Genomic DNA, 24,420 nt, shown 5'->3' on the forward strand with positions numbered 1-24,420 from the left:
TAATTCTAATACGCGCCTCTTGGTAAAGCAATCCGGAGAAAACGGTTTCCCTTTCGGTACAACCTTCACCTCCTACCTTCACCTGCATAATCCGGGATAGATTCTGTGCACTAATGACTGCTAAATTTGGACAAAAGAACCAGATCCCCCCCGCACCAGTTTTCTAACTGGAATCTTGCGGTTTCGATCAGCATCTCTAGAAAAACGCGCAAACAAAACCTAGTTATGATCTCTCCGTGGTGCTGAAGCACGACTCCCCATCCCTGTTCTGTCACTTGCGGACACCTCAGTCGTCTGTTTTGAAATTATCACATTCCTTTTCAGCCTTTCCATGTGGATTCTAACTGTAAATGTTTTTGACTCTCAATGATAACTTTCTACTAATTTAAGTACGAATAAAATCAGATCAAGTTCTTTAATTTTAGTTTTCTATTATCTTAGCGCACTAGAAATTATCCTTTTATTCTTGTCCTACCGCAGGACCCAGATTCTGCCTTGTTGGAGGTGGACAAATGGTGACTAGATTAGAAAACATTAGGCAGATTTCAGCGTCAAGACTGCACTCCCGGCTCTTAGAACTACATTTCCCATGAAGATGGACTACATTTCCCATGAGGCCCCGGACGCGCGCGTAGAAGACGCAAAGGGACAGCTTCCTGTCTCGAGAAAAGCTGCGTGGCCGACGACCGGAAGGTAAATGTGGGGGTTTTGGGGTGGGTTATTTTCTGGGTTCTTCAAAGGGGAACGGACAGATGGACAAACAGATGGAAGTTTCTCTTTCCCTCTAAGCTCCTGTTCCCATACCTTGATCTTTTCAGGAAACCGCTCCTTAGAGCATGGAAATGGGAACTCGCTAAAGACCGTGTTTTTGTGTCTGGTGCTTCTTGGAGCACTTGTCAGAAACGTGCAGCAGTAGGAGCTTCTTTAATTCGATTCCTTGAGGGCCCTGGGACTGCGGAGTGTAATCTCTTCTGCCTCAGTTAGAATTTTGTTTGCTCATAAAAACGAAATATTTTATGAGCATAAAATATTTGCTCATAAAATATGAGGTCGGGATCCCAGTAGTATGTGGGGTGCGCAAGCGTGGCAACGGTTTTCAAATTGTTTGGGGGATTACTTTCCAGTATTAGTGATCACAGTGCGTGTTTCCTAATCCTTTGGCTGTTACCCCTGCTTCCTTCTTTGGTTTAAAAGTTTATCATGGGGAATGCTCTTTCTACTACTTCCACTGGTTACTAATATTTTCGAGACTAAACCTTTTTAACTTCAAAAAATACATCGAAAGCCTAGCGACGGCTGTTTTAATGTTTACAGTCAATGCTTAGCGCACGCACGAAATTCCTTTGTGGTAATTTGGTCGCCCCCCTCCAGTTATTACATGGCTGTTTGGGAACCACTGTGCTTCACCCGTCAGGAGTCCTCTTTTCCCCAAAATATCTTATTACTCGCTTAACCCCTTTGGATTAGTTTTTCGGTTATATAAGGGGTTGAACTAGATAATCACTTCGGGCTTTTTGATCCGGTAATATTGGGCTTTGATATATGAAGATGTAAATCATTGTTTTGCTGTAATTTGTATGTAAAAAGTGCCATGTGGCTTTTAACTTTTAAAAAAGAGAGGTTTAAATAAAAACCACCTTTAATCCCACCGCCGAGAGTTAGGCGTGTTGATCTTTCCTTGAGCCTTGCGTGTGCAGTATGACTGAGATTGTACGGTACAGTCTGCAACTTGTTTGACCTAATTTGCATTTTTCTATTAGCTTACCATAGATTTCCAGTAACTAATAGTCTAACGTTTAATTACTTCACTGTTGTTGGGTAGTTTGCAGTTTTTACGTATTTGCAGTGAATGTATCCTACATACATCTTTGAGTCACTGATTCTTACTTTCCCTGATGAATGCCTAACAATGGAACTGGGTGAGTGAATGAATGAATGATGTCGCTTAAATATTACGGAGAAAATGTATTTTAGCAGATAGTAATGGTCAAGGTCATTCATTTTTGTTACACAGCTGTTTTTTCCTAGAACAAGCAAGCTATTTCTGTCACTCTTCTGGCTTAAATGCTAAAACTGACAACCTCCAGATTTTAGGTGTTTTTGGACCAGAAGCATCAGGAACAAATAGATCCAAGTTCAGGTGAGCTAAATTAGTGATTTGGTATGTACCCTAATAGACCAGATTAATTGTGGTTATTATCTCTCCATCTGGTTCCAGCTGCTAGGAGTTTGAAGTTCTGTTGCAGAGTGGGAATAGCCTTCAAGTGACAGGCATAATTTCATAAGAAAATCTTAGTGGCAAATTAGAAAAACTGTGGCATTCTATTAGTAACAAATGGAGGGCAATATATGCTGAAATAATTCTGAAACAAAACTTGGGTTAGAATCTTGCATGTCACACAGTGCTGTTATTGAGCATCTATTAAAAATTAGCTGGATTTACTATATTCCTTTAGGAACAAAGGTTATCTACGCCGTTACCTTTCCTCCTTTAGGATTGTGTGTAAAGGGCAGGCTTTTGTTCATTCCCCTTGGCTCTCATTATTTAGGTAGTGAGAGTATGATGGGGAGTATGATTGGAAGCAGAATCATAACCTAGGTTTTTTTTTGTTTTTTGTTTTTGCGGTACGCGGGCCTCACACTGTTGTGGCCTCTCCCGTTGCGGAGCACATGCTCCGGACGCGCAGGCTCAGCGGCCATGGCTCACGGGCTTCACTGCTCCGCGGCATGTGGGATCTTCCCGAACCGGGGCACGAACCCGTGTCCCCTGCAGCGGCAGGCGGACTCTCAACCACTGCGCCACCAGGGAAGCCCCATAACCTAGGTTTGAGATCATCTTTGGGAAGTATTTAAGTAAAAATAAGATCAAATTCACAAATTTCCAAAATTCTTTAATAGATAAGCTTACTGCCCAGCAACTTTAAACACACACTCATAAAAACAGCAACTCACACTGGCCAAAGGTAACAAGTTTATAAAACAGAAATAGTGCTGGCTTTGCTTACTAGTCTGACAAAACAGAAAGACCAGGTCTGTTTTTCTTTTTCTGGAATGTTTCCTCTTGCAATTGCTAGATATGAGTGGTAATTTGGAAGTTAAGTGCTTTACGATACCAATGTGACATACACCTAGGAAAGACCAGTGATGGGTGAAGTCTTTACTCTGTGTTCCATGATCTTTTGAGTTAGTTGTTTCTATTTAAGTAAAAGGAGAGAGGTTAAGAACCAGGTTATCCCAAACAATGCTGTGAAAGGAGAGACAGGTTAAAAAAAAAAGACTTAAGAAGAAGAAAGAGGGAAGGGAAGCTTCTTGGGCATCACACCATTTGCAAGGTCACAACGAACACCCCAACGAAGGGCAGATCGTTTCTTCTCAGTTGGTACCAGGTAATTGTTTGGAACATATATGTGCTGAGGCTTGGATTGGTGTTCTGCACGACAAAGCATCTGCTCTCGGACACCCCAGCGTAATTCCTTCCTATGATCTTCACCAGGTAACCGCATGGAGTCCCAGTCTCGTTTATACTCAAAATAGCGGGCTACCCGGTCTACCTTGCCCCGGTTTCGGCTCAACTGGTCCAGCCTTGGGAGAATAAAGGACTTGGGTCGGCTGGCAACGATCAGGTCTTGTTCATAAGCTGGAGGGCCCATTTCTTCTCTTCGTAGACAGCAGATGAGCTGATCTTGAGAAATTCCTTGGTATTCACGTGGTAGACTAAATTTTTGTGAAATATCAACTGGAGATTCCCTGTCATCCTGGAACTGCAGATTCATCAGCCTTTGTCTTAAGTCCCAGACATCCATGTCGCTTTCTGTACCAGACTCTGATTCACTGATGATGGACTCATCCGTCACTAATACTTCCCCACCTGGCTTTCGACGCAGCACCTTTCTCTTCATCACGGGCTTTCGGAGTCTTTGGGAGGCCTCTGAGACTGCTTCTGAAGAGGCATTGCTTTCTATATGTGGGTAATGCAATTGCACAGGAAGAGCAGGTCGCTTTCCTGGGGTTACTGAGGCTTTACTGTACGGATCATATGGGATGGACTGGGCTGCTCTCCTGACATCTCCCTCACCCTGCCCTGCAGAGATATGGGTAAAAGCTGTAGCAGCTGCTAACATTCGTTCTTCTGGATCCATATTGGCCCATTTTTGTCCATCAGGTCCCACAAGTTCCTCCACTGCTTCCCCTACACTGTAGGACCTTCTGCAAGAGAAAACACCGATCAGTTTTCCAGTAATAAATTTCCAGCTCAAAAATCGTTCATTCCCTTCTTGTGTACTATTTTATAGCAGTGAAATGGAGAAAGAATGGCTAAGGCAGTCATAAGTAGAACAGTTAAGTATATAGTAAAATACAGATTAGTACGGGCAGTATGGGAGCACTTTGGAGGGGCATTAACTCAACTCGAGAGTTTATTAACCGCTTTCATTTCCGCTGTCTTCTTATTCACTCCCACTTTTACTGCCTGGTAGTCTTGCCATCTTTAGTAGCTCCTAGGATAAGTGAGTTCAGGCATGAAAAAAGCTCAAGAGACTAATGATATGGGGCACAATACTTAATGTACATTATGTAACTTGTACTTAGAGGGACACTTTATGTATCCAGCACTGTTTTTCGTGCTTCACATTTATTAAATTCGCGTAATCCTCACAACTGTGGGATAGGTACTCTTAGTATCCCCTTTTCACAGATGAGTAACATGAAACATTGAGAGATCAAATAGCCCAAGGTTACACAGCTAGTAAGTGGTGGAGCTGGAATTCTAACTCAGGCAGTCTGGATTCAGAGTCCTTGCTTTTAAACATGAGAGTGATTTAATTCAAAAAACCATCACAAAAGCAGTAATATAAATGCATACACTCCTTATGCTTAAGAAACAACACACCTTCAGCTGCCAAGCTAACTATGTTCATCCCAACAGCCTGTCACTGAATTAACTTTTAGTACCCAAACCAACCAAATACCCAATGCCAATTTCCTGAATGGATCTAGAATAAGTATCTACTGCCCACTATTTCCTGTGTCTCTACTATTTTTCTTCCTAAGCTGAAAAACTAATACATATACATGTAGTTTAAAGCAAGGACTCCCCACCTCACACCACCCAAACCAAGTTTCACTCTCAAAGGCAACTTCCTATAATTTCTCCAGTAATTTTCCATATTCATATGCACTTTTATACCCTAAAGTAACATATTATACAACTCTTCTGAACCTTAAAGATAGTCTTGGTGATCCAGCTGTTTTAGTACATGTAGACATACTTCATTTTGTTTAAAGGTACATGGAATTCCAGTGTATGGATGTACCATAATTTATTCATCCTGTCCCTGACTGATTTTAGGCTTAGTCTTTTGTTCTTAAAAACAAATGTTACAACAAATATCTTGTAAGTTTTTGCATACTTGTGCAAGCATATGGGTCAAAAGGTATGTATGTGCTCAATTTTGATAGCTGTTGCTAGATGCCCTCTAAAGAAGTTGTACTGAGTATGTATTCCAGATCTTGTTTCTCCTTCCTGTCTCCAAGGTGGTATACTATCAAACCCTCTCCTCTTTGCCGTCAGTTTGGTAAAGAAAATACTTCTCATATATATTGACATTTATTTAAATTGAGTAAATTTGAGCATCTTTTCATACATTTACAAGCTTTTTTTCCCTTTTGTATGAAATGCTTTTTATCCATTTACCTCTCAGGTTGTTGGATTTTTTTCTTGTTGATCTTTATATTAAAACTGATTTATATATTCATGGAATACATACCATCTTTACATTTTTCTTGCCAGTTTGTTATTTACCTTCTGACTTTCTGCTGGTAGAAACATATTTTTAGGTAGTCACATTTTTTTGGTTTTCTACAGTTTCTGGGTTTCTACAGTGCCTTACTTATAAATGCCTTTCCTACTTCAACAAGATTATAAGAAAGTTATCTCATGTTTTCTTCTAGTACTTTTATAGTTTCATTTTTTACATTTAAACTTTTCATCTATCATAGATACAGAAACTCAAAAAAGCAAAAAACTAAATGAGCTACCTAGACTTAGATAACCTAGTCAGCCTTAGAACACATGTGGAGATATTCTTTAACTAAAGTAACCATCAGTCAAAGGTTGTCTAGTACTGTCCCAGTATTATAGATATAGTACAGTTGTCCTCAGATTATTGTAATATGCCAGAAATTTCAACACTGATATCTAATTATATTATCTAGAGTGACTTTTAACTGCTAGAGGTACAGAAATCTTTTATCAGGACATGCATTAAATTTGACTTAAAGATCTTGATGCTTAATTACCTTCTTTCTGCCATCAAAACTGCTTAAAGTAGGAAAATCTTGACTCCAGATTCTACTTCCAATATGAAGTACAATCACTGACAATTTTCTTCCATCAAGCCAGCTCTTACTGTACCACCTTTAAGACGGAACTGAGTATTAGATAGAACATACAAGCCACTAATTTTACCTGAAATATTGGAAAGCACTAGAAACTTGGGAGTAGACATAAATATTGCATATAAACAGATCTTATGATTGGAAAGATGAAACAAATATAATGAGAAGTCAAAAGGAAATGTTTTAGGGAAAAAAATATCAATAACATCCGTCCTCAGTCATCTCAGCTCATGAAGAAGAGAGAAATGAAATCTACATATTCCGTAAATTCTGACTACTCTTAACAATGCTAGCTGAATATTTTTTTCATGCTACTTTCCCTTTCCACTGTGAACTGGCCAGACAGGATGGAAAAGAATAATAGCTGGATGATCAACCCATAACAAAGCTAATGCTTGTATCCCTGGGCAGAATCAAAAGTCCATATCCTTTAGGCATCAAATTAAATCTTAGATACTATTTGAACATAATGGAATGATATTGACATCACCAAAGCAATCAGCACTAAAATTGTACCTCTTTACTCTCTTTTCAGATAGGGTGGATCTCTATGATTTGTTTATTCCTGAGGTTGTCTTACCATGGCTGAAAATGACATAGAAAGAATCCAGACTGAGAAACTCCTAAAAAGAGTGCAAGAACTGGAGCAGGAGGTACAGAGACTTAAAAAAGAACAGGCCAACAACAAGGACTCAAACGTTAGACAAAATTCTTCAGGAGCTGTGAAAGCTAAGCGTGCATTTGATTTCAGCGCTCACGGTCGAAGACACGTAGCCCTAAAGATAGCCTATCTGGGCTGGGGATATCAGGGCTTTGCCAGTCAGGAAAACACAAACAATACAATAGAAGAGAAACTGTTTGAGGCTCTAACCAAGACTCGACTAGTAGAAAACAGACAGACATCCAACTATCACCGGTGTGGGCGAACAGACAAAGGAGTTAGTGCCTTTGGACAGGTAAGGGCCATTGTGTACTGTTCCACAAAGCGAGAAATACCAATATATTCTAGGTGTACATACTGAAGATTCATATTATTTGTATCTGTAAAACAATCTATCTCTAATTCCACAGGTGATTTCTCTTGACCTACGTTCTCACTTTCCAAAGGGCAGGGACTCAGAGGATTTTAATTTAAAAGATGAAGTCAACGATGCGGCTATAGAGATCCGTTACACCCACATTCTCAATCGGGTGCTCCCTCCAGACATCCGCATACTGGCCTGGGCTCCCGTAGAACCTAGCTTCAGCGCTAGGTTCAGCTGTCTTGAGAGGACCTACCGCTATTTCTTCCCTTGTGCTGACTTAGACATTGTAACCATGAACTATGCAGCTCAGAAGTACGTTGGCACACATGATTTTAGGAACTTATGTAAAATGGATGTAGCCAACGGGGTGATTAATTTTCAGAGGACTATTCTGTCTGCTCAAGTGCAGCTAGTAGGCCAGAGCCTGGCTGAGGAGAGATGGCAAGAACCCTTTCAGTTATGTCAGTTTGAAGTGATTGGCCAGGCATTCCTTTACCATCAAGTCCGCTGTATGATGGCTATCCTTTTTCTGATTGGCCAAGGAATGGAGAAGCCAGAGGTTATTGATGAGCTGCTGAACATAGAGAAAAATCCCCAGAAGCCTCAATACAGGTAAGTTTTTAAAAAATGAAACAAGGAAACACCCAGACCCCCAAAATAAAACAGCTATTGCCCTGAGATATGTAAGAATATATTTTAAAATATTCTTCCTCTCCCCACCATTGTCTAAATAACTAAGTCTCTGATTCTGCCTTCATGAAGCTTTTACTCTTAACTTGTAGAATGTTATGAACATGTAGCAGGGAGTGGTATCTTTTAATTTTCTTCTGTTACTATTCTATCCCTTTAGTAAGAAACTGATGTTTGGACCAGGCCCCTTAAATAATTTTATAGCATTATGGTGGGGCTGAGTCAGCTCACTTCTAGGTGACTTGTTACCACTGAAATTTAATGTAGACCAAGCCTAACTAGTTGATCCATGGTTTGCTGCCTTTTTCTTTTTTTAATTATTAAGTTGTTCAAGGTTAGGGATGGTGTTTTATTTTCTTAACTATTAGATACTCAATACTGACAAAGTTTTCCCCCTCCTTTAAACCCAATTAATCCTGTTTTTTAAGAATTGTTGGATGGCTGCTGTGTATTCTCATACTCTGTTTCTTCTCTCTTTCTCTCTAGTATGGCTGTAGAATTTCCTTTAGTCTTGTATGACTGTAAGTTTGAAAATATTAAGTGGATCTATGACCGGGAAGTTCAGGAGTTCAATGTTACCCACCTTCAGCAACTATGGGCTAATCATGCTGTTAAAACTCAGATGTTGTATAGTATGCTACAAGGACTCGACTCTGTTGCGGTACCCTGTAGGACAGGTATGACAGGGAACCAAAGTTATACAGGGTTATGGGGGAGGGAGATTCACATAAAGTTTGGAGGTGATTCTATTGTGGTAAAGTATCCATGTAATGCTTGATTGTATACATTATAGGACCAAAGATGGATGGAGTGATAGAATGGAGAAATATTAAGCCCTCTGTCATAAAGCAGACCAGTGCCTTTCTAGAAGGAGTGAAAATGCGCACTTATAAGCCCCTAATGGATCGTCCTAAATGCCAAGGATTAGAATCCCGGATCCAGCATTTTGTACGTAGGGGACGCATTGAGCACCCACATTTATTCCATGACGAAGAAACAAAAGCCAAAAGGGACTGTAATGACACACAAGAAGAAGAAAATACTATTTTGGAGAAACCAACAAAGAGAGTTTGTGTTGATACAGAAATTAAAAGCATCATTTAACCATAGAGAACTCACCAAGATCTAGGAGGCAACAAAAAACCAGTAGGCTAAAGAAGTTCTTCCTTGAATAAGAAAGAATTTAAACATTCTTTCATTCTGTCCAAGAGAATTAGAGATGGAAGAAGCAAAAAGTAATTTTAAAATGGACATATATTTATATACACCTGGAAACCTGTGCCTTGTGTTCAAATTCATTAAAGCCAGATCCTGCAAGTGTCTGATTTGTTGTGCTGTCCTTTTTTTTTTTTTTTTTTTTTTTTTTTTTTTTTGTGGTACGCGGGCCTCTCACTGTTATGGCCTCTCCCATTGCGGAGCACAGGCTCTGGACGCGCAGGCTCAGCGGCCATGGCTCACGGGCCCAGCCGCTCCGCGGCATGTGGGATCTTCCCGACCGGGGCACGAACCCGTGTCCCCTGCGTCGGCAGGCGGACTCTCAACCACTGCGCCACCAGGGAAGCCCTGTGCTGTCTTTTAAAAGCAAATGAGACATTTACTACTCATCTGAATTCTCATAAAGAGCTTTGCCCAACTGTCAAAAATTAAAAATACAAAATTTAGTAAGTTATATATTTGATTAACTGGTTTAGTGCCAGGCAAGATACCTGAAAATAACCCAAGTGGGTAAGGCACAGCATCTCTTATGAAGCTTATCAGTCTAGTGCTGTGTTAGCCACAAACTGTCTCTGTTGCATAGTCCTTTTTTTTTTTTTTTTAACATTTTACACGTGCAGAAAAAACTCTTAGCCCACGGGCCATATAAAAACAGGCCATGCGGTTTACCAATCCCTGGCCTAGTGGTTTAAGGAAAGCTCTTATAAAGAGGAGACATGCAAGCTAAATCTTGCAGAACAAGTGGGATTCAATTAAAATGGGGATAAAGTAGCAGAGCTTTAATTGTGTTTAAGGCAGAAGATGCAGCTGTATAAAAGGTTAAAGGTTACAGATTTGCATTCAGGTAACTGTAAATACAGTAGTACGGCTTCAGAGTGATAATAGCACAGTTAGGAAAGGTAAGCAAGGGTCATGTTTTAGAGCCTTGTAGGCCTTCCTAAAAAAGCTTAAATTTTATCTTGAGAGGCCACTGGAAAAAAAAAAATTAAGAGCCAGAATTGTGTAGGAAAAATATTGCTCTGGGTTTACTGTGCACTGCAAGAGGGCAAGACTGGGACCAATTAAGAGGCTGTTGGAGCAATCAAGGAAATAGATGATGACGGCCTAGACTAGATTTGCAGAAAGGGGAACGGACACAAGTGGGTGAATTTGAGATTAAGAAAGGAGAAGCAACAGGACTTTGTGGTTGAGTGAGTGTGAGGTTCAAAGCAGGGACCTTTCAGGATAACTCCTACATTTCAGATTTAAGCACATTCTGGAGACACACACTAGGACAGGAAAATGAGGTAGGGCTTTGCTTGTTCTCAAAGTTGATAAGTAACCCTCAAAATATGACTTATAAACACCACTATTCATTCAGAAGAGTTTAAAGTTCTCTTAAATAATACATTATCCGGGCTTCCCTGGTGGCGCAGTGGTTGGGAGTCTGTCTGCCGATGCAGGGGACACGGGTTCTTGCCCCAGTCTGGGAGGATCCCACATGCCGCGGGGCGGCTGGGCCCGTGAGCCATGGCCACTGAGCCTGCGCGTCTGGAGACTGTGCTCCGCAACGGGAGAGGCCACAACAGGGAGAGGCCACAACATTGAGAGGCCTGCGTACCGCAAAAATATATAAATAAAACATTATCCTTTACAGCAATTAAAACAATAAACATTCAAGTGAATGAACTCAGACCTTCTGCCTCAATAGTAACAATTTTCATCACAGCAGAGTGTATTGCTAGTCCACATTTATGATATAATACTATATGCTATATGAGATCCAAAGTTTTATTTACCTGCCAACAAATAATTAGTTTGTTCCTACCTATATTCAAAATTCCAGGTATACAAATAGGATTTATACCCTCAAGCTGCTAGGTAAAATATAATAGTAGATGGGACAATTAGAAACAATACTAAGATAGAAATAGTACACTGATGCTCACTAGTGGATGGGCCACAGAAAGAAGACTTCACTGAAAGAGTTCCAAGTTTAGGAAATAAAATAGTATAAGGAAGTGAAGTGACCCTGTAGTTTTGAAGAGCAAGAAGACACAATAGCTTTTACATTCTAGCAGAGTAGGAACCAGAAAAGAGCCCCATTTTAGAGATGGGGAAATAGCTGGATAAAGTTTTTTTCTAAATTGCCAATTGTACAATCCAAGTGTTCTGGAGTTTGAATCATGTCATCAGTTTTGGGGACTTGATCTGCCAACATTTCATAATACCCTAAATGTCCTTAAAATATGACTTTCTCCTTTAATTTTGATGTAAAGATAGCGTAATCACTGAGCATAGCAAAATATCCCCACTTAAACATGTAAAGACAAACCAAAGCATTTTATTTTTTTCAGGTTCCTACCTTATTTCAATGTACTTTCACTGGCATTAGTTTTCAAGTCAAAGAAAAACCTAGAAAAGAACAGAGTTTAGGGAATCACTCAAAAAAAAAAATCAACTATAAAGAAATGATACATGGGACAAAAAGCACTAACTAAAAAGCCATGCTTAGCAGATTCTATAGAAGCAAAAGAGAGGATCAGGGTCTTTGATCTTTTTTTAAAATAAATTTATTTATTTATTTTTGGCTGCACTGGGTCTTCGTTGCTGCATGCAGGCTTTCTCTAGCTGCAGCAAGTGGGGGCTGCTCTTCGTTGTAGTGCATATGCTTCTTACTGTGGTGGCTTCTCTTGTTGCGGAGCACGGGCTCTAGATGTGCGGGCTCAGTAGCTGTGGCTCGCGGGCTCAGTAGTGGCACATGGGCTTAGTTGCTCCGTGGCATGCAGGATCTTCCTGGACCAGGGATCGAACCCATGTCCTTAACCACTGCGCCACCAGGGAAGTCCAGGGTCTTTGATCTTAAGTGAAATTCCTTCAAGGTTAACTGGGTTATATTATCAAATCTAGAAGAATAAGGATCTAATGACATTACTTTTGGTAGTTACCACAGAAAAACTCAGGACAATCATCACAGATAAAGCAAATCAGAAGTCCCAAAATATAACTTTGAAGAATTACTTCATTTATCTGTATTGTATAACATGTTGTATAAATTCCAGTCAGACTGATGGTAGGGACTAAATGAATGTGAGGAGTAAGGTAGGGCTTAGCTTTTTCTTTCTTCACTGGAAAGATGGAAGGAATTATTTCAACAGGTTGTGAAGTTTAAATGAGATTTTATATATATATGTTTTTATATATATTACATACGTAATATATATAACATGTAATATATAAGTATATATATTATAATATAAATAAAATGGTGCTTTGTGAGAAGTATTACACCATTCATTTCAATGTTCATGCAATACAAAACTACCTACTAGAAAGATAAACACAGAACAGAGGAAAGTAGGGACAGAAATGGAACAGGACTCTGGGCTGGAATGGGCTGGAAGAATTCCAATACTAAAGCCCAAAGAGATTTTTATTTTATGGCATGTGTAGTATACTATACTATGATTAACATGTTTTCTTTGCAGTTAAATTATTGCACACTTTTTCTTTCTCGAATGTATGAAGAAGACAGATGTTTGCAAATAATAAAATATAAAATTTAATAAGGTCCACAAGTAGGTGTCAGTTTTTTCTCTTTCTTTTTAATATAAAGACCTGATAATCCTTTCTCCTTACTTAGAGGGAAACTTTCACATAGAAGCTAGCACAGCTTGTATTTTGTAGATAAATACAGATGATATTGACCAAAATACCCAACAGTACCTTCTGGTCAAAATCTTAAGCAATTCAGTGTCCCATGTTTACCTACTTGCAAGTGAAAGGATTTTGAGGGTGGAAGGAAGGATTTTAAATTGGAATAGCGGGTCTGGATCACTAGTTAGATTCTAAACTTTGCTGGGAGGCTACTGCAGATTTAGAACAAATTTCTCTACCTCTCAGAAGGAAAGCATGCAGCTTCAAGAACAAAAGTATTAGAACAAAATAAAACAAAACACCCTAAAAAAGACAACCATAATCCAAAGAGACAACAAACTAGTGGAAATACTGTAACAGGTTCAAAATCACTAATTCAAATTCCTGTTAGAAAGCTAGTAAAAGGTACAAACACCAGCAGAATAGGGAAAAGACAGATGATTTACTTCAGAAATAATGACTAATAAATATAGAAAAAGATGTTTCATCTCATTAATAATGCAAATAAAAACATTAAGCTATCCTTCTAGATTAGTAAGACTTTTCAGTACCCAGTGCTGGCTGGAGTGTGGAGAAATAAGTACTCTTACTGTGTACTGTGTGTGGGGGGAGGGTGCAGAGGGGAGATGACAGTTTTTCTAGAGGACACTTTGGCATTATGAATCAGAATTTAAAATGTACCATAATTTCTAAGCCACAATACGTTTCCAAGAAATTATTCTAAGGAGATAGACTGGACTAGAACGCAAACATGTACATGTACAAGTAACCACTACCATGCTATTTTCTGTTGATGAAGAAATTGGAAAAACAAATGTCCATCATTAGGGGATAGGTTAAATAATACGCGGTATAGTAGAGCCATAACAAGAAATACCATGCACCCATTAAAAATGATAATGCAGGGACTTCCCTGGTGGTTCAGTGGCTAAGACTCTGCACACCCAATGCAGGGGGCCTGGGTTCCAGCCCTGGTCGGGTAACTAGATCCCAGAGGCCGCAACAAAGAGTTCGCATGCCACAGTGAAGATCCCGCGTGCCACAACTAAGACCCGGCGCGGCCAAATAAAGAAATAAATATTTTTAAAAACTGATAATGCATATCTACATTTGGCATGGATCAACTCACTTATTCCTAAACTATTAGGGACTGAATAAGGCATAATCTGTTTTTTAAATGAATATACTTTGTTATATTCAAAATACACAATTATATAAAAACTAATACATTTTCCAATCATGTAAATATATAGTCATAATGAATACCTCTTAAGTAAACCCAAATATGAACACTGATTTTTTTTTTTTGATCTGTAGCTGATGGAATCTCGAGTATTTTCTTCCTTTTTAAATATGTACTTAACAGTGCTTGGATTTATTTCTACAAATACTGAGATTGTATACTTTTTATAACCAGAAAAAAAAAGTTGTTTTTCTTTCTTCATTTTGGGGCAGGACTATAGGATTCTTCAATTTTACACGCTATCCTAACTCATTAGGGAAAGAGCTTCTCGCACTGTGACATCCGGAAGTCCACAAAAGGTGAAACTAGAGGGGGAGAAGGCTTTTCTCCCTTCACGACGACAACAAAGACCAGAGTCTGCACCAGCTGGCCCGGGGCGTGGTTATCATCTCAGACGCTCACGGCCTCCGGGGAAGCCGGTTGCCCCGCGGGCACCGGTCCCGCCGCCCACAGGCCCCTCGGCCCCGTCCACCTCGCAGAGCGGCGATCACGAGGGTGCTCGCCCCTGCAGGCGCCAGGCTGGCAGTGGACCGGCAGCTGGCGCACATCGTGACCTTGAGGGGTCGAACGCGCCAGGGGCACGCACGGCGCCGCTCACCCGTGGCGCCGCTCACCCGTGCCTCCGCAGGCCGCACACCTGGGCTCGGCGGGAGCGTCAAGGCTCCGTACGGCGCGCTGGAGAGACCGGCAGCCAGGGGAGGGAAACTCCAATGCCGCGCTACTCAGAACCTGACCTCTCCACAGCTGTGGGCGGGCGGGCGGCCCTGGGGAGCCCATGCACCATCTCGCTCAGCTTTTTCCCGCTTACCGGTCCAGCGGACGTCCACCGGCCACCGGCCGCACCAAGTCCCGCCGCCCCGCTAGCGTAGTACCGCAGGTTTCGGTTAGCGTTCTACAGCTCGCGCAGGCGCAGGGCTCGCAAACGTGCCCAGGCTGCCGTTAACCGCCCGGCCGCCCAGATTTAAACCCGAAGAGCGAAGGGCCCCCTAGGCCCCGCCCTCCTCCTTCCTATTGGCCCAGAGGGTGAACGTCTTCCAAGTGTACATTCCGATTGGTGCCTATTTTCTCTTGGCCCTCCCCCATGGGCGGGAGGAGGCCTGGGACTCCTGGCTTGGATTCGCTAGGGCCGCCACCCGCCGAGCTCCAGCGCGTAACCCGGAACCGTCGCGGCGTCGCTTTTAGGTGTTCCTGAAGGGGAGGAGAGGACTCTCCAGTCTCGGTTAACAGCGAGGTAGCTGGATTTGGGGAGAGGTGTTCTAAATGTTCCGTCCACCTCAGGGGAATCAGTCTCCTCCCTTCGCTGCTCCGGCGGCTGCGGGGCTGCGAGACATCGGGGAGGGCAGTTCTCAGAGTGGTTGGAGCCACTTCCCCCGGCCCCGCCTCTTGCCTCCTGACGGTCGCCCTGGAGTCTGATACGCGCAGGTTCCCTATAAAGACCGGACGCGCATCCGCAGAGAGTCCTTCCCGTGGTTTCCGAGCCTCTTTGATTTGACCCATTGCTGTGTCTCCAACCCTTGCCAACGTGACTGTCAAACTGCTCCTGCCACTCCAACTTCCTTGGGTGAACGAGGCCTCGCTTGTGGTTTTCCTCTGGAATGCTCCCGTCTACTCCCTTCGCATAATCTTACCCTTAAATTTGTTTTGTTTTGTTTTGTTTACGTACCTGGGGGAAAAGGTCTAGTGCTTTGGGAGTTGCTGACGGTGAGACCTAGAAAAGAAAAAGGGTAGAGGTCTTCACAACTCATTGTCCTCATCACTGCCCTGCAGCCTAACTAAAGCGTTCTGTACCCCACCTCACAACAAATAGGAAGGTGACAAATTTAATTTACACTATTAAATTCAGGATTCAGTGAGAGGGAGAAAATAATCTGTAATCTTTTCCTCCAAACTTCATATTACCTCTTATTCTTACCCCTTTGTCCTAGGGCCTTTGCACTACCTTTAAGGCACTTCGGATTTGTTGGGGGAAAGAAGAGTAATAAACAAAGGAGAAGAAGACAAGTAGTTTGTGAAGATTTGAATGACCCGACCCCTAGATTTCCAGTGTCTTTACGACTTTAGCGCACACATTCTTTTCTCATGAGCAAATATCCCACGTTTAGGTTTGGTCATCTCATAGCTGCATGTCTTTTTCAGTGGCATTGAATTTGTCTTAGAAACAAGAGCGGACAGAGTCATTTTTCTTACGTACTGCTTTGCTCATTCAACAAACTCCTTACACACACACACACCCATTAGTTTCTTGTTGTCCTTTATGTTAAAATTGTATCTTTGAAACGCTTTAATCAATAACTTGAAGGATCTATCTTCCGTCATCTTGCAAGTGGTATCTTGTGTTCAACTCAATCCCTGTTTTTTGGTGGACCACTTCATCCTCCAGCTTTGTCTAGATCTGATTTGATAATCCTCGTGGTTCCTTGAAATACACTGAACCCAGGTCAAGAAAATTTAACCAGGGCCATCTAAACTACAGTATATGGAAGGAAATCCTATTCCTGCAAACCAAACTGCATCTTTTTAAAAAAAATATTAAGGAAAATTTCAAACATATGGAAAAAAGGAAGCTCCGTGAACTCAATGCCAGCCCCAGCAATTATTAACTCCTGGCCAATCCGCTGCTCCCATATCACTATCTACATAACTCCTCTTGTGTTTCTTTGAAGCAAATAGCAGGCATCTGAAAGCTATAAATATATCAGTATGATTTCTAAAAACATAAAGGACTTTTAAAAAGCGTAACCACAATATTATTACAGCTAAAATATTTAATGTATTTCCTTAATATCATCAAATATCCAGTTTAATTTTCTACTTGCCTCGTAATTTTTTTTTTCTCTACTGTGCTTGTTTAACCCAGGACCCAGTCCACTTCACACGTTGTGATTGGTCGATACGTCTTTCAAGCTTCTCTTATTCTACAAGTTCCACCTCCATATTTTTCCCTTGCAATTTGCTTGTTGAAGGAACCAGGTTGTTGGCTCTGTGAAGTTTCCCATAATCTGAATTTTGCTGATTGTGTCTAAGTGACGTAGTTTAACATGGTTTCCTTACCTTTCGGTAGTAATGCATCCTTTTCCAGATGCTTTCCCTGATTCGGCCTAGCTAGTTTAATTAATGCATCAGCATCTTTATGCATTCGAATATTGCTTTCAACTGGTTATATCCTCATGTTTAAGTTAATCACTCCTTTATGATACCTTTCCTTACCTCACCCCTTTGTTGACATTTTCAAACTCCTTCAACTGTAGACCTCTCATCTTTTATTTACATGTGTGTGGATGGTAGTTTAAGGAATAGGTGAGAATGAGATCTTCCGGGAGAGTACAGAGTGAAAAGAGAAGGCAGCCTGCTCTCTTCTGGAAACTCTCATCTGTTGAACTCTGGGAGACAACCCCGTCCTGCTTCTGCTCCTGTCTCTCTCCTCTGCCTTTCAACTGTTGCTGGTCCCCAAGGATTGGTCCTTTTTTTTTTTCTTTTTTTCCTCCCTTGGAGAGCTTAATAGTTTTTTTTTGTTTCCACTATTCATTTTATGTGAGATAATTTCAAAATCTATAATTTCAATCCTTACTCTCTCCTGAGTTTCTGAAATCTATCTAATCTGTATATTAGAATTTCTCCGTGAATTTCTTTTCTTCTTTCCAAATGCAGCATATCTGAAATATTACTCATCTTTCCCCTCTGGATTCATCCTTGTGATTTCCAAGGGTGAATGGTATTATCATTTCCCCGTGCTCTCACCCCTTAAGAGATGATCATTTTTTACTCTTTCTCATCCCCATATATCTCATTAAGTTCTGTCATTTGTTCCCTTGTAAAGTCTCATCTCTCTTCCTTCCATTTCCTTTTTAACTACTAATCATTAGTTCAGCCCTATTATTTTGTTCTTGGATTCTTTCAGACACATTTAATAATATTGAAGGATACGGCATAGTAGCTAAGACTGTAGGCTCTGGGTCATATTATCTGGGCTCAAATTCCGACTCCTCCACTTCCTAGATATGTGACCTGGGCAAGTTTTGTAGCCTCTCTTTGATTCTATTTTCTCATTTTAAAAATGAAGGTGATAATTCGACTTCCTTTGTATGTTTTCTGTGAGAATTAAATGAGAAAAAGTACATTAGCATAGTGTCTATGAAATAATAACTCACTGCATTATAAATATTGTATAGTATCCTTTAGTCTTTATAATATTCTTTATTCTATTGTTAACGAGAAGAATAGCTCTCTGCCTTCCCTTTTATCCCTCTTGGCTCAGTCCATCCTATACATCATTGCCAGAGGAGTTGTCCTAAAACATTAATCAAGTTATTCTGCTAAAGCACCTGCAGTGGTCTCTCTTTGCCAGAGTAAATTCATTCTTCTTGGGGCCCTGCATGATCTGGACCCATCCTGCCTTTTCAGCCTCATTTCCCAGGTCCCCTCTACTCGAGCTTCACATTCTAGTCAGTCTTTCTTCACTATCCTCCTCAAGCCACTTGGTTTATTTAACTTTGGATGCCTTTCTTATCTAGATTCTCCTCTTATCTCCTTTCAAATCCTATGCCTCTTGAAAGCTCATCTCCAATTTACCCCTTCCACCAAGCCATGCCTGATTACCCTCAGCCATTGGAATTTGACCCTTTTTGAAATTCCTATAGCACTTACCTTTATTTCTCATTTAACTTCTAAAATACCTAGACTGAGACTATTAATATTCTGTTTAGTTTAATCTTATCTCTTCATCCCAAGCTGCTCATTCCTTTCCAGTCTTACTTTCTGATACTTGATAATGTGAGCCCTTCACCAGTCTACTCACTAAGCATTCAAATGTCAGCAGTGATTATTATTATAACTATGATGATGATGTACACTTCTGCCATTGCTCATACAGGGCCTTCTCTGCTCATCTCTTTCTCGCTCTTCTTTTTTAGCAGTCACAAAGGCAACGGTTATAAACGAAACAGCAAGGGTGCGGAATCAGACCAGAGTTCTCTTCCCAGTAATTTGCTAGCATAATTTGGACAGGTTAGTTTCTCTGTGTTTTTCTTCTCACCTGTTAAATGGAGTTACATTAGATATTATGTTAATTGCTTTCAGTTCTAAAACCCTTTCATTTTAAATCTATTTAAGGGCCAACTCAAGGATGTTATTCCCAATCATTCTTATTTATGTCTTAAGCACTGATACTCATATCTTGCTTTTTATCCTTTTTTTTTCTTTTTTTATTTTTTTGCGGTACGCGGGCCTCTCACTGTTGTGGCCTCTCCCGTTGCAGAGCACAGGCTCCGGACGCGCAGGCTCAGCGGCCATGGCTCACGGGCCCAGCCGCTCCGCGGCATGTGGCATCTTCCCGGACCGGCATCGGCAGGCGGACTCTCAACCACTGCGCCACCAGGGAAGCCCGCTTTTTATTCTTATTACTTCTCCAAGTGTGTATTTCTTTTCCTCCCAAGAAGATCAAGCTCTTTGAGAGCAGGTATATGTCTCATATTTGCTGTTATTTGCCACAACTGTCAAAGCTCTGTGTGTAATGGAATTCAGTGTGGTTGGATTAAATTAGAACATTTAATTACTTCCTTTCACTCAGGAGGAAAACTCCTGTCCTGAAATTCCTAATAATCGGTGAGATGCCCCAGCTGGGAGGGGCAGATGCTATATGAGTTGAGATGGAATGAAATATGGTGATGTTGTAAATCAGAGTTTCTCAACTTCAACACTGTTGATATTCTGGGCTAGATAATTTTTGTTTGGGAGGACTGTTCTGCACATTGTAGGATGTGTAGCAGCATCCCTGGCCTCTACACTTTAGATGTAGTAGCATCCCAATAATGACAATCACAAATGTGTCCAGATATCACCAAATGCCAACTGTGGGGGCAAAACCATCCCCAACTGAGAACCACCTCTTATAAATGAAAGTCTTAGACAGGACATGCCAGATGGTGAATGAGGTTTTCTTTACACCATGTTTCTTTGTATCTGCTGTACTTCTTACAGACGTTTACATTTTTAGAAATAAAAGAATTAGAACCGAGTAGAGTTTTTTGTGTGCAGAAGGGAAAATATGGGAAAATTTCTGTGCCCACAGTCCAAGGAGAAGCAGCAGAGTAAAGCCAGCATTTAGGTGGCTTCATAGAAAGTAGTTTCAACCTGAGGCTCAGAGAGAAAAGGACCCTGCTTTCTCAGAGCCTTAGGAGGTTGTGAGAAGGAATTTTAATTTTGGAATGAAGAAGGACAGTAAGATACCTAGGAGAATAATTGGCCCAAGGGTTGACCTAGAGTAGGGCTGAAAGAAAGAAACAGGGGAACCCTGGGGAGGAAAGAAACCCTTTGATGCCTTAATGTTGCGGTTATCATGAGGTTTTGATATAAGAGTCTATATGTATACAAGATTGCTTGAAGTTGCTGGTCTCTTAATTTCACATGCATTTCCAATGTCCTGCATTTGTGCTCTCCTCTTGATTTCCTGCCTTTACTATATGTTCTCCTTTACTGGTAAGCTTTCCCATTTGTAATTTTCTTGTTTCTAGTTGTGGGCTTTTCCTTTCTGCCTAGAGAAGTTCCTTTAGCGTTTGTTGTAAAGCTGGTCTGGTGGTGCTGAATTGTCTTAGCTTTTTCTTGCCTGTAAAGCTTTTGATTTCTCAGTTGAATCTGAACAAGAGTATTCTTGGTTGTAGGTTTTTCCCTTTCATCACTTTAAATATATGCCACTCCCTTCTGGCCTGCAGATTTTCTGCTGAAAAATCAGCTGATAACCTTATGGGGATTTCCTTGTATGTTATTTGTTGCTTTTCCCTTGTTGCTTTTAATATTTTCTCTGTCTTTAATTTTTGTCAACTTGATTAATATGTGTCTCGGTATGTTCCTCCTTGGGTTTATCCTGTATGAGACTCTGCACTTCCTGGACTTGGATGACTGTTTCCTTTCCCATGATATGAAAGTTTTCAGCTATTGTCTCTTCAAATATGTTCTCAGTCCCTCTCTCTCTCTTCGCCTTCTGGGACCCCTATAATGTGAGTGTTGGTGTATTTAATGTTGTCCCAGAGGTCTCTTAGACTGTCTTCATTTCTTTTCATTCTTTTTTCTTTATTCTGTTCCACAGCAGTAATTTCACCATTCTGTCTTCCAGCTCCCCTTTTCGTTCTTCTGCCTCATTTATTCTGCTATTGATTCCTTCTAGTGTATTTTTCATTTCAATTATTATATTCTTCAACTCTGTTTGTTCTTTAAATCTTCTAGGTCTTTGTTAAACATTTCTTGTATCTTCTCGATCTGTGCCTCCATTCTTTTTCTGAGACTTTGGATCATCTTTACTATCATTACTCTGAATTCTTTTTCTGGTAGTTTGCCTATCTCCATTCGCTTAGTTGGTCTTCTGACATTTTATCTTGTTCCTTCATATGGAAGATATTCCTCTGCTGTCTCATTTTGTCTAACTTACTGTGTTTGCAGTCTCTGTTTTGCAGGCTGCAGGATTGTATCAATAGTTCCTCTTGGCTTCTGGTATCTGCCCTCTGGTGGGTGATGCTGGTCTAGAGGCTTGTGCAGGCTTCCTGGTGGGAGGGACTGGTGCCTGCCCACTGGTGGGTGGAGCTGGTTCTTATCCCTCTGGTGGACAGGGCTGTGTCAAGGGGGGTGTTTAGAGGTGGCTGTAGACTCAGGAAGACTTTAGGCAGCCTGTCTGCTGATGGGTGGGACTGTGTTCCTGCCCTGTTGGTTGTTTGGCCTGAGGCATCCCAGCACTGGAGCCAACAGGCTATTGGGTGGGGCCAGGTCTTGGTGTTAAAATGGCAGCCTCCAGGAGAGCTCATGCCAATGAGCACTCCACAATACCTCTGCCACCAGTGTCCCCATTCCTACAGTGAGCCACAGGCACCCCCTACCTAGCCAGTATACCCTCCAAGACCAGCATGTAGGTCTGGCCCAGGCTCCTATGAAGTCACTGCTTTTTCCCTAGGTCCCGGTGTGCATGAGACCTTATGTGTGTCCTCCAGAGTGGAGTTTCTATTTCCTCCAGTTCTATGGAGCTCTTGCATTCAAGCCCTGCTGGCCTTCAAAGCAAATGCGCTGGGGGCTCCTCCTCCCGATTCCAGAACCCCAGGCTGGGGAGTGTGACATGGGGCTTAGTACTCTCACTCCTGTGAGAGAACCTCTGTGATATAATTATTTTCCAGTGTGTGGGTCACCCACCCAGCATGTATGGGATTTGATTATATTGCGTATGCACCCCTCCTACAATCTTGTTGTGGCTTCTTCTTTGTCTTTGGATGTATAATATCTTTTTTGGTAGGTTCTAGTCTTTTTTGTCAAGGGTTGTTCATAGTTTGTTGTGATTTTAGTATTTTCATGAGAGGAGATGAGCTCAAGTCCTTCTCTTCCACCATCTTGTCTCCTTCCTCAGGGACATTTTATTTACTGATGTAAAATAAACTCTTTCCAGCCTGGCTTGAGCATGTGGTCAGAGAGACATTAACACCCCACCCTCACCCCAGTTACATACACCCTCATTAAGAACTTCTGTTTTAAACTCTCCTGAAGCCAAGATTCCTCACTCAGATCTTGGTTGTTCAGTCTAGTGACGGAGAATAGTCTATATGCAAATAAGGATTCTTGGGGAGCCTATGCATGGAATGTCAGATTCCCCCAGTGCTTGCCTGCACTCTTTCTTTTGCTGCATTGTATCCTTTGTCTTTAAATAAAAGTGGTACTTAGTATGCTCTATGAGTAAGTATGCTCCATAAGGAATAAGTATGTTCTATGAAGTCTGGTAAGTCCTTTCAAATATCTAAACTTGGGAAATCTTTGCAAAGCCTCAAAGAAATACTCAAAAAATTTCAAGAAATAAAAATAATATAAGCAATATTTATTTACCACATGCAATAAATAAAGCTAAAAACAAGACTGAAAAGACTCTACAACCAGGAAATATTAGAAACATGTTAGTAAGCAACTCCTATGTCAAAAGGGCAATCCAAGAACAAAAAAATGTAGAATTTCTTAACAGCAAACATGAAAAACATGACATAGAAACTATGGAATACAGCAAAAGCATTTGCTAGAGGAAAATTCATAGCATTAAATACACATACAAATGAAAAAAAAATGAATGAATTAAACACTCAACTCAAAGTAGCAGAACAAGAAAAACAAAGTAAGCAGAGAGAAGGAAACAACTAGCAATAAATAAATGTAGAAATCTAAGAGTTAGGATTTTATTTTCGTTTGGCTGTGTTACTTTCTGTAACACCATAGACTTAGTGGCTTAAAAACACATTTTTTATCTCACAGTTTCTATAGGTCAGAAGTCCAGGCACATCTTAGCTGGGTTCTCAGCTCAGAATCCCACAGGGCTGCAGTCAAGTGTAGGCCAGGCCGTGTTCTCATCTGGAGACCTAACTGAGGAAGAATCCACTTCCAAGCTCCCTCTGGTTGTTGATAGACTTAATCTTGTTGCAGTATAGGACTAGGTCTCTATTTTATTTCTGGCTATTGGCTAGGGCCTCTTTCAGTTTGCAGAGGCTATCCACAGTTCCCTGCCATGTGGCCATCCCCACAGGCAATTTTAATATCACTTCTTCTTTAAGGCCAATGGGAGAATCTCTCTAGTCTGCAAAGTGAGTCTTATACAATGTAACATGATAATATGAGTAACACCCCATCACCTTTGCTATATTCTATTGGTTAGAATCAAGTCACAGGTTCTGCCCACACACAAGGGGTGGGGGGTTATCCAAGTGTGTGACGCATTGGGTATATCCCATACCTTAGGATATGTCTGCCACAGGTAGAAAACAGAAAAATATATATAACTAATGAACTAAAAAGTTCATCTAAATAGGCAAATCACAAGTTAACATATTACTTTTTTAAAGAAGCCTTCACAAATATTAAAAATTAGATATTGCAAAGGATAAATAAATATCCAAACTGAGGAAATTTAAACAAATATTTACTTTAAGTTTCAAAACTAATTTGTGTAATTCCACACAAATGGATATAAGCAATAATTGAAATAGGTAATTTTCTAGGAAAATAGAATTTTTACCCAAACTGACCAAAGTAGGGTGAGGAAGTCTACACAAACTGATTGCTATCAAAGAAATAGAGAAAATTATAAAAGAGCTCCCATCACCTCCCAAAGAAGCATTAGACCTGTACAGTTTCACAGAAAATTTCCAAAAAAACCTTTAAAGATTAGATGATCCTAATGCTACTTAAACTATTTTGTACTATAGA

The 24,420-nt window shown here is 40.8% G+C and overlaps 2 protein-coding genes and 1 long non-coding RNA gene across 6 annotated transcripts; 2 read left to right on the plus strand and 1 right to left on the minus strand.

Moving 5' to 3' along the window:
* The first annotated feature begins 609 nt into the window (after positions 1 to 609).
* PUS3 (pseudouridine synthase 3) lies at positions 610 to 9,436 on the plus strand. 3 transcript variants are annotated; one of them, XM_028501195.2, is made up of 6 exons: positions 636 to 693; positions 2,015 to 2,140; positions 6,932 to 7,352; positions 7,468 to 8,033; positions 8,598 to 8,788; positions 8,905 to 9,436. In XM_028501195.2, the coding sequence occupies exons 3-6, from the start codon at positions 6,978 to 6,980 to the stop codon at positions 9,213 to 9,215; spliced, it is 1,443 nt and encodes a 480-aa protein (XP_028356996.1). In that variant the 5' UTR covers positions 636 to 693; positions 2,015 to 2,140; positions 6,932 to 6,977; the 3' UTR covers positions 9,216 to 9,436. The 3 variants fall into 3 exon arrangements, with proteins under 3 accessions (XP_028356997.1, XP_028356996.1, XP_054947529.1); XM_028501196.2 differs by lacking the exon at positions 2,015 to 2,140 and having other exon boundaries at positions 610 to 693; XM_055091554.1 differs by lacking the exons at positions 636 to 693; positions 2,015 to 2,140 and adding an exon at positions 3,881 to 3,964.
* On the minus strand, positions 2,879 to 15,142 carry HYLS1 (HYLS1 centriolar and ciliogenesis associated). Of its 2 annotated transcripts, none has more exons than XM_007118077.4 (4): positions 15,014 to 15,142; positions 11,671 to 11,720; positions 6,298 to 6,415; positions 2,879 to 4,206 (listed from the first exon to the last, which is right to left on the minus strand). In XM_007118077.4, exons 3-4 carry the CDS (start codon positions 6,309 to 6,311, stop codon positions 3,279 to 3,281), a joined length of 942 nt encoding a protein of 313 aa, XP_007118139.2. In that variant the 5' UTR covers positions 6,312 to 6,415; positions 11,671 to 11,720; positions 15,014 to 15,142; the 3' UTR covers positions 2,879 to 3,278. The 2 variants fall into 2 exon arrangements, with proteins under 2 accessions (XP_007118139.2, XP_007118140.2); XM_007118078.4 differs by lacking the exon at positions 15,014 to 15,142 and adding an exon at positions 11,985 to 12,320.
* Positions 15,143 to 15,259: 117 nt separating this feature from the next.
* On the plus strand, positions 15,260 to 20,209 carry LOC114487992 (uncharacterized). Its single transcript, XR_003683618.2, has 3 exons — positions 15,260 to 15,436; positions 19,116 to 19,209; positions 19,460 to 20,209. It is a non-coding gene; the product is annotated as an uncharacterized lncRNA (long non-coding RNA).
* The last annotated feature ends 4,211 nt before the right edge of the window (positions 20,210 to 24,420 follow it).

This window comes from Physeter macrocephalus, chromosome 16 (genome assembly GCF_002837175.3).
Source record: "Physeter macrocephalus isolate SW-GA chromosome 16, ASM283717v5, whole genome shotgun sequence".
In the NCBI taxonomy this organism is placed as follows: domain Eukaryota; kingdom Metazoa; phylum Chordata; class Mammalia; order Artiodactyla; family Physeteridae; genus Physeter; species Physeter macrocephalus.

Bases quoted from the DNA above. Each gene is read 5' to 3' on its own strand.
- PUS3 (XM_028501196.2), top strand. From the start codon at position 6,978: ATGGCTGAAAATGACATAGAAAGAATCCAGACTGAGAAACTCCTAAAA. The intron at 7,353-7,467 runs GTAAGGGCCATT...CTAATTCCACAG, and splicing joins GAGTTAGTGCCTTTGGACAG to GTGATTTCTCTTGACCTACG. The intron at 8,034-8,597 runs GTAAGTTTTTAA...CTTTCTCTCTAG, and splicing joins CCCCAGAAGCCTCAATACAG to TATGGCTGTAGAATTTCCTT.